Below are 13058 nucleotides of genomic sequence, written 5' to 3'. Positions count from 1 at the left end.
AATTTGATATTCGATTCCCGTATTTGACGCTATCGCTCTAAGTATAATTCGGTTTCCAGACATGAAATTGTATAAAGTTAATAATGCTAAACGCTCCGCAATCTACCGCCGCGAGGAATTCCACCTAGGTTGAATTCTCTAAACGCACCTAAATACGTTTCGCAAAAATTAGACAGATTACTATCTAATGCGGTGTAGTCGACTACGGAAAACGCTAAAGTGAGAACAGTATTCTTTTAGTAGCTCAAGTTACCGAACTTTATCTGACTCTAATAACTTATTTCTTCGGAACAGTTACTCTTTATCATCTGACTCGACAACTAATTGTTCATGACCCTTTTAGCCAGAACGAATACTGACAACCAAGACCGGATCGCCTAATTGGGGAGCCTGTTGTTCACCGGCTACTAAACGACCCAACGATACCGGAATCAGATGAACAATATAGGTCCGACAGGGTAGCAACTCAACTGACTCTAATTGTAAAAAATCGTAATTGCTAGACTGCCCTCGCTGGCACGTCAGCAATTTGACTAAAATCAAGTACGAGTAGCTGTGGGTTTTTTCGCTCGATGTCTTAATCTTTTCTGGCACAAAGTATCGCACTCTCCTGACGGAGTTCCGGTTACAAGATCGCTTGAACGGGGAGCCTGTTGTTCACTGGCTACTAAACGACCCAGCGACCAAGTACCCGAATGGCAAACACCCGCTTGACCAGTCAAGGTTAAGAATCTGTTGGCCCTTTAACAGCGAAAACTGTTCCTATGTATTCTTAGAGAGTTGTAACTAGTTCGACTTCGAAGACTGTTCTGACCCGAGACGAGTTTCGCTCGCCCTTTTATACTCGCAGGTCCGCAGAATTCCTGGAATTTCTGTGACGTCAGAATATCTAAATTTCATATAATTTCGTTATTATACATTAATTATAAAATTGAACGGTTTAATTATATTTTAAATATCGCTCTCTAATTTCTGACTAACAGTTCGGTATTAAAATAATGGTGTGACGGTGTTTTAGCGAAAAATGTATTTTCTATCCTTTTGTAATTAGCTACGCACGAGTTCTATGAGAGTCAAATCTATTCCGATTTACAATTTTCTTTTGTTGAAGGAGATAATTGTGGTTTCGGATATTAATAGTTTGGTATTAATTAATTTTACATATATATATAAATTGGTTTAGTTAATTTAATTAATTTAATATCTGATAACGTCGTAGATAGAAACAAGAGAGACAGGGAATAGTATCTCTGTCCTTTTCCTGGATCGACGCTGGTCTCAAGGATTTCGGCGAGTATCGCGGCGCATAAACACATTATAGCGTAACAGAAATTCTTATACAAACTATTTATTAGAAAAATATAATAAAATAACATATTATCTTGTTTTAATTATTCCAACTTAATGTTCAATTATTTTCGCGAAAAATATTACCTACACTAAATCAAAATTATAAGATAATTAATATAAATGATAATGTATACAGGGTGTCCGCGCCAAAGTGTTACAGCGTGATATCTCATGAACTATTGATGTCACGAAAAAGTGCTTATATGGAAATTGCAGGGCAAAAGAGGCCCTATGTTTTGGCGGAAGGAAAATTTTTTTATTGTTATTAATGTAAAAGATATGATGGTGAAGTTTCGTTTTTAAATGGAACTATATATTTTTTTTTCGATCAGGCGATAGTACTTTTCAAGACGAATTCATCAAAGTTTTATGTACTTACCCGATTTTTATTAGTTTTCGAGATATAACGCTTAGAAATTTAGTAATTTTCAGCAGTGACGTCTCGGTTTGAGTAGTAAGTCATAAAATCGGTCTTATTGTTGCGGTAAGTGCCGCGGGTTTGACTCTGCCTGCCGAAACTGATAGCCGAGGGTCTACGGTCCCAACGGTAAGTCCGAAGAGTACGAAATGAAAAGAATTGTCCATTACGCTCTAAGTTTTCCGCATCGAGGATGATGGACAATTCTTTCCATTTCGTACTCTTCGGACTTACCGTTGGGACCGTAGACCCTCGGCTATCAGTTTCGGCAGGCAGAGTCAAACCCGCGGCACTTACCGCAACAATAAGACCGATTTTATGACTTACTACTCAAACCGAGACGTCACTGCTGAAAATCACTAAATTTCTAAGCGTTATATCTCGAAAACTAATAAAAATCGGGTAAGTACATAAAACTTTGACGAATTCGTCTTCAAAAGTACTATCGCCTGATCGAAAAAAAAATATATAGTTCCATTTAAAAACGAAACTTCACCATCATATCTTTTACATTAATAACAATAAAACAATTTTGCTTCTGCCAAAACATAGGGCCTCTTTTACCCTGCAATTTCCATATAAGCACTTTTTCGTGACATCAATAGTTCATGAGATATTAAGGTGTAACACTTTGCCGTGGACACCCTGTATATATATATTATTTTGATTATCGATCGTCGAGTCGGATAGAATCGATAGTCGATACGTAACCTATTGTCGGTAATTTGGCGATCACTGTCGATAATTAGCTATTCTAACGGTGGGTATTAGATTGTTGCGGCGTCAAAGAAAATTCTAAAGTAAACCTCTCCAGGGACGTTACACCTTCCCTCTCATTGAAGTCTCTTGTCCTCAAGAGACAGTTTTCTGGTTGATGGTCCGGTTGGCGATGCATTTCTGGCATGTGCAGGACTCTGGACTGTTCCGGGGTGATGCTGCGCCTTGTCCAAATAGCCACAAGGTTTTCCAGTACCCTCGTCTTGGATCTCGGGGGTTCTTTATTTGCTTGTACTCCTCGGGTGGTCGATTGGGTAGATCTATTTTTATTAATCTCCACCTGTTAGTAGATTCCTCAGGCGGTCGGTCGGGTATATCAATTTTTATTAGTCTCCATCCGTTAGCGGACTCCTTCTGAATTTTGGGGTAGTTTGGTGTAAGTGGTTATATATATATATATATATATATTTAATTTCCATATGTTAATGGGTTACCTTTTGCGTACTCCTCCTTAGCTTAGTTTTAAGGTTCCTTAATATTACCTTCCTTCCAGCCCTCCGTGTCATGTTGACGGTGTCGCGTACTGTTTACTATTATTAATTGATCTATTGTGGCGCGATTAATTATGGTGTGATTAATTATGGTGTCGCTGCTTGTCGCGGTTACGTAACGGTGTGTGATATTTTGAATTTATTCGTTTTCTTTTCGTTTTATCGCGGAAGGGGTGCCGTTAATAATATTGGATACTGTTTTACTATTTGTGACCCAAGATTTTATTTAATTCTTCGGAAAAGTATAATATATATATTTTTAGTATGGTTTTAATTGTATTCTTCTAGACCCGGGCGTCCCGTCTTCGATTTCGAGGATGCGGAAATGGTCCTCCGTATTTAGCAGGATTCCGCCTTCAAACGCGTCCTCATCCTCCTCGTCCATTTGACGTATTTTATCCGTGCATTCGGTGCAGGCGATGGCCGGCATCGTGTGCGATAGCTTCTTTTTGCATCTGAGGCAGCGTATTTTTCCCAGGGCGTGATCTCTATTTATGTAAAAGTACGATCCTGTGCGCAATTGTTTATTTGTTAATTATTTATTGAGTTATTTAATTAAAATTGAAATGAAACCTTGATCCTTGCCTGCGTTCCACCACTGCTTCTTCGCTTCAGGCTGGGCAAATGCTATACAGGGAAGGCACAACCTCCCCAAAGTTGGGTTGAATTTGTACGCAAAAACTATACTGAGGTCTTTTATACAAAGTGCCTCGGTTAGATGCTGGCTCTGTTTCGTAGTGTCCATTATTGCACGGTGTAATTCTTCGGTTGCGTCCGATACGATTGTGATACATTTGCGTTCTGAGACCATTCCTTTGACTACACCCTTACGCACGTACTCATCTCTCTATCGATTCGCGATCATTCATTTGTAAATAGGCCCGCTTAATTCGATCCTTATGTACGATTCGCCTTTTGTTCCTTCGGTCTATTTGTAGTTCCACGTTATTGTCTCCTATGATACGTGTGATCTTGTATGGGCCCGAGTACTCCTTCTTAAGTTTATTCTTCCGTGCCGGATTAAGGAGGAACACATCCTCGCCTGTCTCGTAATGAATCGGTCGGATTCTCCTGTCATAGTAGTGATTCTGTCGGTGTTTCGCCTGTTCAAGATTGTTTCGTGCGGTTTTTCGGAAATTATGTAGTTTTGTAATAAGATCGTCGACGTAGTCCGGATAAGTGCATATCGCATCTTCTGTTGGAAATTTGGATGGTTGCCGTGCCTTTTTCCCGAATATCAGTTCGTGAGGAGTGAATCTTGTACCTTCGTGGAGACTTGTGTTGTAAGAAAACATCGCTTGCGGTAGCCATTCGTCCCATTGTTTTTCTACGGTGAGAAAATGTTTTAAGTATTCAATTAACACTTGGTGGCTTCTTTCTAGAGATCCGTTCGATTGCGGATGGAAGGATGATGTCCTGTATGTTTGTATGTGGAAGATCTTCGCCAATTTCTTCATTAAGGAGTTCATGAAACATGCCCCTTGGTCAGTTAGGATCACCTTAGGGCAGCCAAATATGCAGATAAAGTGTTCAGTGAAAGCCTTGGCTACGTCTTCTGCAGTCATGGAAGCAATGGGCGCTGCTACGGAATATTTTGTTAAATTATCCTGAATAGTTAATATATAATTGTATCCTCTCGCTGTTAATAGTAAGGGTCCTAATATGTCTAATGAAATTTTGTCAAATGCGTCAAGGGGGGTATCCGTAATTACCATGGGTTCTTTATTTTTTACACGAACTAATTTATTTCTTTGGCAATCTATGCAGGTTTTGATGTAATCAGCTACGTCTCTCTTCATATTTTTCCAATAGTAATTATCCCTGACGCGATGGTAAGTTTTCCTGATTCCTTTATGTCCCCCGGTAGGTGTTATATGATTTTCTTGAATTATGGGGATTCTTTCTGCAAACGACGGAGTTTTAATGTCCCCGGTGCAAATGGTGATATGTATAGGTATGTCAGCTGAACTTAGGTTCCAGGGTTGTTACAAAAGTGCGTTTCTGAGCGCGATCGTCAAATGAAAAGTGTGCGGCAACGGGTTAACTCTTCCAAAAAAAACGTTTGAAACATTTCGAGGATGGATGATTTTCTAGCTATGTTTGTTTTGATTCCACTATTCTGGTTATCAAATTCGTAAATTGTTGGTTCAAAATATCTTCGCGTCCAGGAAAATTTCGTTTTACGTTTTGTTTGCTTTGGTGCTACTTTTATACTATCATCTTCCGATTCTGATGAAGATAAAAGGCGACGTTTCTTAAGTTCCCGCTTGTAAAAAGGAACAGGCATTTCAATACCACTTGCTTCTGAATCAGAATTATATGGTGCACCATGTTTGTACGTTTTTTTGTTCATTTTCGTATTCGAATTTTTCATACTAGGGATAAAACAAGAAAATAATTGTAAAATTTAAATTTAAATTGTAAGATGAGGCGGTATGGAATGATTCACTGAGAAAAACATAGTCACCAGAATACGAAGTGATATCTTTACAATTCGCTTATTGTCTGCTCCTGAGGATATAAATAACAAAGCGCGTGTCTCCACTCCGTCTAATTTTCCTTTTTTTATGTTTCGTTAATATTTAAATATTGAGGTAGCAGGTAGTAGAAGATGCAATGAACATTAACTCTCTCTTAACTAAGATTTATGAGGATAAATATCGATATAATTATCGCGGCGCCTCTAGGCGCCCTCCGTGTCATAAAGCCAAACTGCGCCGGGCACCTAAAGGCGCCTAAGCGCCTATAGGCGCCCACAGTAGCCAAGGTGTTAAATCGTACCTAAGTCTAATTTCGGATAAAGCTAACTTCGCTTCTATATAAAATAATTTTTAGAAAAAAAATACGCCGACTTCGAAATGCACTAAAAAGTATAAAATAATTTCTATTTCCTAATGAAGTAATTTCTATTTCATTCAATCATACAATTACGTCACAGATATGAATGCAACCTATTTACTCGTTAGGTAGTATATTAAATACATTTCAACCTTTTCGGAGGCGGCGCAAAATTAAAAATACCTCAGTAAACGTTGCTGCCAATAATCAGTTGATTGTGGTATGGCGTATTGGAAATTAATAAATCCTGAGAAAGAATATGATTCATTATAGATATATCTGGGACTATACGTAAATGTAACGACTGCATCTTCATTTCGTAACGTTTCTGATATAAATGAAATTGAATCTACTTCTTTCGCGTGTGGAAGCCATGGATCTAAGAACCTATGAACGGAGCCCACGACGCGGGAATTACCAAATTTGCGGCAGATCGGCTCTATCTTTATAGAATATGCGGCGATCGAGTCTTTCCGTCGCATACTCTATGAATCTAGATAGACCAGGGGTCGGCAATCTTTTGAGTCGGAAGAGTCAAAAATTACAATTTACAAAATTTCAAAGTTTTTAAAGAGCTACAAAATTTTTTCTTGCCAACAATAAATAATACTCGCATAAATAAAGTTTTTTGATAACAAAAAAACCAATCTATCTATTCATAAGAAAAAATATCTATTTATTCATATATAAGTAGTGTTTTTGACAACAAATTAGATAATATATATATGGCATTATTAGATAATTACTTATTATTTAAGTAAAAAATTAATACAATTAAACATTTACTTACAACACTAACAGTTGACGACAGCGACAACGCGTGTCACGGGGGAGGGGTGCGGTGAAAAGCGAGTACAAATGGTTGAGAGATAAAATCGGTGCTTAATCTTCGTTAATCGATTCAGAATGATTTTTAAATGTTTTTTTTTTGTTTTTTTTTGTTTTTTTTTTTTGTTTTTTTTTTTGATAAAATAAATAATATTTGCGAATGGAACTAAAGAGCCGCAGCTTCACATCCAAAGAGCGGCATGTAACTCGCGAGCCGCAGGTTGCCGACCCCTGAGTTAGACCATAGTTACATTCTATACGCACTAACACCTACTTCGCAGCGTGTTGTCGAGTTATATGTATAGAAAGAAAATAGCTATACAAGCTTTGCGTATGTTCAGCTGTCCAAAGGTTGAAAAGTTCAAGAAAATCTTTTAATTTTGCGCCGGCTTCGAAAAGGTTGAAATGTATTTAATATACTACCTAACGAGTAAATAGGTTTCATTCATATCTGTTACGTAATTGTATGATTGAATGAAATAGAAATTACTTCATTAGGAAATAGAAATTATTTTATACTTTTTAGTGCATTTCGAAGTCGGCATATTTTTTTTCTTAAAATTATTTTATTTCACGCTTTTTAGTGGAATGCGGAGAATTGTACAGGATACTGTGAGACAGTTCTTCCGGGGCTTTTTTTGTCTGCGTAAATGCCATGAACATAATTAAGTAAACGACAACATGAATATTCGTTTTTCATTTTTTTTTCGCTAATATCTCGAAACCTAAAACTTTCCATCAATTATGCATAAGGAAAAGGTTGTCCAGAACCATGCCCCTGTAACGTCCCTGGTACTAGAACCTGGCATTTTACAGCGCTTATGAAGCAAAGAGCGGCTTTTGCCTATTAAGCGACTCGTTTTTACTACAACTAGTTCTAAAAGAATGTGGGATCGTGGTGGCGTGTGGTTAAAGAGTGAAATCTACAGGTTAATACCTTTAATTAATTAGGTTTATTCAAATAATGATGAGAAAAAGAGTTATAATTAACAATTACTTTAGTAAATATAAAAATGTATGTGTGACTGAATTCTATAAGCAAATTGGAGTATAATAGACTTGTTGTTGACGCAAATCGCAGAACGGTAGCTAACTACTTCAATTACGCGGTTTTATAATGATATACGCAACGCAAAAATATAACGGAATTTAATAATGGATCTAGATTCTAACAAAACTGACAGAACAATATTTGGTTAATTACAAAAACTCTAAAATTTGTATTAGACGTGGAACAGTTACTCTTTGTTTGACTCTAAACTAATTAGTTCATGGCCCTTTTTGTCAGAGCACAAATCGACACCCAAAACTTGATCGCTTAATTGGAGAGCCTGCGTTAGCTGGCTACTAGAACTACCCAACGATGCAAGAATCAAGTGACCGACGTGTGACCAACAGAGTTGCAAATAAAAATGACTCGACTTTAATTATTTATTGAAATTACTGAAACGCCACCCAAAAGACACGGGCTTCAGAGACCAAGCCGCTCAATGATGGGGAGCCTGCGTTAGCTGGCTACTAAACTACCCAGAGCGAACTCCGAGAATCTGACGGCGAGTTAGTAACTCAGAAAAATAAGAAATATGTATGAGTGACTGGCGAGCTCTCGTTGATGTCTTAGTTTCTTCTGGGGCTGAGCATAGCACTCTCCTTACGGAGTTTCAGATACAAGACCGTTTGAACGGGGAGCCTGCGTTAGCTGGCTACTAGAACTACCTAACGATCGAGTATCCAAATGGCTGATACCCGCTGTCCAGTCAAAACTAAGAATCTTGTAGGCTCTTACCAGTTAAAACTGCTCCAGTTAGTCGCTTCCTAAGAGGTCCGGCACGTAGTACTTCCAAGATTGTTCTGCGCTCGCAGCCACTGCTGCACGCCCTTTTATACCCAGAGAATCATGGGTTTTTCCCGCTCAAAAAGTAGTTATTACTTTATTACGCTTTATTTAGTGCCAAATATATATTAGTTTGATTAATAAAAATACGCTTTGATTTATTATTAATTAGTTTTTCACAAGTTTTCTCGTTAAATCGCAGTTTTAATAATTTTTAGATACGCGAATTATAAGTGTTTCAATAGAAGAAATAATTAATTACAAACAGTACATAAAATAATAACTAAAAATATAACGCAATTTATAATGAGTGAATAATTAATAATATATATAATATAAACATTTAAATGATAATTTATATTAACTCTGTTTCGACGTGTATGTACTGTCTCTTTCTAGCTAACGCGCGCGCCATCGGTCGGTGATCTACTCTAAACAATGTTACACGTGTGAGCTACCCCATCCCCAAGGGCGGATCCAGCTTTGGCGCCAGGAGGGGGTCACATAGTCGTGGTCAAGTCAAGAACTTATAATTTAATTTTGATAACAATAAATACAGGTAAAAAGTAGGTATTTTATTAATGTACGTAAGTACTGTACTTAAAAATATTTATTCTTTATTGTACACTTGAAAAACTTAACACATAATAACTTGTACATATACACGTACATATTGCCATCTTCTCTTGAAGATATCCAGAGAAGCACTATCACGCACGAAATGAGGCAGCCTATTTATATTCCATAACCGTGGTGAATGATTTGTCATAACAGTTAGAGGTATGTCGAGGGGTATGACGCAAAACTCCGCAAAAGTGAAGAGGTGGTACGACAAGGGTTTCCAACAAACAAAATAGAAACAGACAAAATACATATATTTAAATAACAAAATCAATTTTTCTTTTACGTCTTCTCCCGAAACGCGTTATTACGTCATTTACGTCAATGAGTACGTTTTTATGAACGTGGAGAAGTGCCAGTCCGGTTAGGCGATCTTCAACCATTGAAGATCTTAGTCACGATTTAATTCTGCGCAACGTAGAGAAAGACCTTTCTGCTGTCGCTACACTGACAGGTAGTGTAGCCATAATACATAAAAATTTTCTTATATTAGGATACATATCGATGTCACAATTTAAAATAAGATCAGAAATCGACTGCGGTATGTCCTGGCCACGCCTGCCACTTCACCATTCACAGCCGATATTCATTTATAATGACAGAAACTGGAGTGTTATCTAGTAATAATGTATAGTCGGTAACTAGTTGTTTCACAGTTTCAATGTCTTCATTACTATATTCGCTTTTTGGCATGAAAACGCTTAGCTGAAACAAATTAAGTACATCAGGAGACAGGCGGTCCTGGAGATCACTTATTATTGAATCTAGAAGAGGGATGTATATAGCTCTGCGGAAATACTCTTCAGCAGATTGAGCAGGTTGGTTATTGGCCCTATGTATTTGTTTTGATACTATTCTGGGGCATTTAATTTCTACATCTAGCTGCTCAGCTACTTCTTTAGCCTCTTAAAAAAGCTGTGGGTAGATTACGTCCACATTTTCTCTTTTATTTTGTAAAACACTTAAAGTATCATTAATAGCGTCCGTAGCTTTTTTTAAATCAATTGAGTTCGATTGCAGTATTCTGCTTAAAGATACAGTAGTACCTGAAAAATAAAAAGTAAGTGACTGTGACTGTAGTGCATAAACTAAGAATTTATAACTTAATATAAACGGTATGTACTCGTAGCATAAAATATTAACAAAACAACAACATAATTTTAAAGTAGGTTTAGTATACTCGTATAAGTTCATTTGCCAAACAATAAGAAATAAAATAATTTAGGGAAGTACCCACCTAATACATCACTTAAACAGATGGAGGATATAATAAAGTCAGAACTGCGCAATGTTTGCAGCAAGCAATGCGCATCATTGGCAGTTTTATTGTCTTACCAAGCAGAAATCTTCTCCAGAGCGCCACAAATTTTGACTAAGTTGTCTCCTTGAAATTGAAGATGCCCATCATGCCTCTCTACCCAACGTGTCTCACAAATACCTTGCATGGCAGCTCCGAGTTCTATTTTTAAAATTTCATGCCTCTTAGCGGATGCATTGGCAAATGCTACAACTTTTCTCATTGTGCCAGATGTATTGCGACAGGAAACTACTTTGGATGATCTTGCCAATGAGTTATTGAGCACATGGTTGTTGCACGGGCAACGTTTAGCATGAATGGCTATTTTCATCAATTCTTGCACTGCACCTTTTGTATCTGATGCCATAACCGAGCAGCTGTCAGTTCCAATACCCACACACCAAGATAAATCTAAGTTAAATTTGGTACACAGATTTTCAACGATTTTCGCCAATGCTACACCTGTCAATCGAGGCTCTATGTCACCTGAATTGTTGTGTTCACGTCTAAGAGCATCGTAGGTATCACAAAAAGTCACAAAATGTTCCTTAATAATACCATCATGCAAATATCGGAATGATAGGCTCAGCTGTGAGATATGTGATATATCTGTTGTTTCATCGAACAAAATTGAAAAATATTTAGCTTCCCACACATTCTGTAAAATGTTTTCCTGGATGATTTCTGCGCAAACATCTATCAACTCATTTTGTACAGTCTTGCTGATGTACGTGGCGTTGGATTTTGAAGATTTTAAATGTTGCTGCAATGCAATATCGCCAGAATCAATACGGAATTTTAAAAGGGCTCTAAAATTCCCTTCATCGGCTACTACGCTGTCATAGTTCAGCAATTTACCATCGTCGCGGTGGCCACGTAACGATATATTTTGATGGCCACAAAATATTATAGTTTTTACGATTGGTCGCAAACGTTCTCTATTTTCATTTATTTGTTTCAGTCTTTGACTATTTACTTGGTTCATTATGTTAATTTCCGGTTTATGAAAACTCAATAAAAAGTTCTTCCCTGCTTCGACAGCTAATTCGTGGTATTTGTTTCGCTGGTGTGTTAGCAGAACACCATTTTCACCTAGCAAATTATCGAAAGCTTTTAATGGTTCTTTTACGAGTCGACATAAAGGTGTTTTTGTCTGTATACCACCTCCAGGAGCTACGACAAACAAAGCACAGTACTTGCAGTAAAGACCCTGGTCTTTATGCGACAAAACAAGCCAGTGAAACTTGTCAAGGTGAAACTTCTGAGCAAATCTTTTTGTTTGTTTTCCTTTTTTATTAACAACACAATGCGGGAAAGTATAATTAGGGGGAGGCTGCCAATGCTTTTCAAGCAACATAGCTTTAGTTGAATCATCTATATTTTCCCCTACATAACAAGCAATATCTGAAGCAAACTTTGGTTGAGAAAGTGAAGTCTTTATCTGATCAGAATCAGAAGTCGATGTACATATTGTAGGCTGAATATCGTTAGTAACAGGAGAGCATGTTTTTTCTTCATCTATGGTTAATGTAGGCAATGTAGCTGTAGAAGCAGAAGCATCGGCAATACAATTAGTTTCATCTGTAGTTGTTGTAGGTGAATTTTTCGAGTGAGCAATCTCAAGCCTTGGTTTCTTTGGGAAAAATGAATCTATTTTTTTTAATGAACGTTTCAATCCACCACTACCATCTCCTTTTCCCTTAGAATCACCCTGCAAGCAAAACCATGCAAATTTCACACCCCACAACAGACAACAGACTGTTGCAAATACATATTAAATATATATACATAAAAACACCCACATTCGCTATAGTACAGGCTGGTGGCGCAGGCGCATTACCTCACAAACAAAGCAAAACCATGCAAATTTCACACCCCACATCAGACAACAAACTTTTGTAAACATATGAGTTATAAGTACATAAAAACATAATAATATAGGTAGTTTTACAGTCCACTGCATTTTCCATAAAGACCTTACTTAAGTTTAGGCCCCTACACGAATTTTTATCAGGTAGGTACGTACATCAAATAGGTAATACCTACTTACTTTAGGTAAGTATAGTGTTAAACAAGCAAAACAATTTCAGGTTCTCTAATATTTTATAGTTTTTAAAAATCTGTAATATACAAATAAAGTAAAAAGTAGTAGGTAGGTAGATTACTATTTACTTGTTGTAAATGCATGCCTGTTAATGAAGCGCAATGTTTTTGTGTCACGTAATAGTTTGCATCGAAGTTTTCGCTAGGTGCTTTTAAAAACTTTAACCAAGATTATTTTTACGTTTATGCATGCTATATTCATTCTGTTGGTTGCTCTCTTATTTTATATCAGTTCATTCTGTTGGTTGCTCTCTTATTTCAAATGAGTGTGGTCACGACGATACACTTGATTTCATTGTGTGAATTTATCTAAGATTTTAGGTTAGGTCAGTAAGCTTAATGCTCTTCAATCTCCCTCGTCCAAAAAAAATATATAAGTAGGTACATAAGTCACGCAGCACTCTTTCAGTAAGTAGGTACCTACCTACCTACCTATGAGGTACTTTATGAGCATTAACAACAATAACATTTAAGTTAAAACACACGCAGTGGAATAATGCG

The 13058-nt window shown here is 37.1% G+C and overlaps 2 protein-coding genes across 6 annotated transcripts in view; one reads left to right on the top strand and one right to left on the bottom strand.

The window, feature by feature from the left end:
• LOC105663579 (uncharacterized) overlaps positions 1-13058 on the top strand; it is a 46130-nt gene that overhangs the window by 29652 nt on the left and 3420 nt on the right. The window contains exons 4-5 of one of the 5 annotated variants that reach the window (XR_013038427.1): positions 8936-9102; positions 9229-9327. The exons of 3 other annotated variants lie outside the window; for them this stretch is intronic. Coding sequence is in view for 1 of the 2 variants with exons in the window: in XM_076532742.1 (XP_076388857.1) it covers positions 8936-8971 (36 nt within the window). In the remaining variant the exon portion in view is untranslated. Of the gene's footprint in view, positions 1-8935; positions 9106-9228; positions 9328-13058 lie in introns of those variants that run through there. One more of the 5 variants, XM_076532742.1, reaches the window with a different exon arrangement.
• Positions 9415-12228, bottom strand: LOC143264621 (52 kDa repressor of the inhibitor of the protein kinase-like; the record flags this gene model as incomplete). Its single annotated transcript, XM_076532752.1, is given in 3 exon segments — positions 9415-9714; positions 9716-10203; positions 10395-12228. Coding segments are annotated over 3 exon segments (2622 nt in total), but the record flags the coding sequence as incomplete, so codon positions are not given.

The sequence above is a fragment of the Megachile rotundata genome, chromosome 6 (genome assembly GCF_050947335.1).
Source record: "Megachile rotundata isolate GNS110a chromosome 6, iyMegRotu1, whole genome shotgun sequence".
Classification (NCBI taxonomy): domain Eukaryota; kingdom Metazoa; phylum Arthropoda; class Insecta; order Hymenoptera; family Megachilidae; genus Megachile; species Megachile rotundata.
This window is presented reverse-complemented; position numbering and strand designations above follow the sequence as displayed.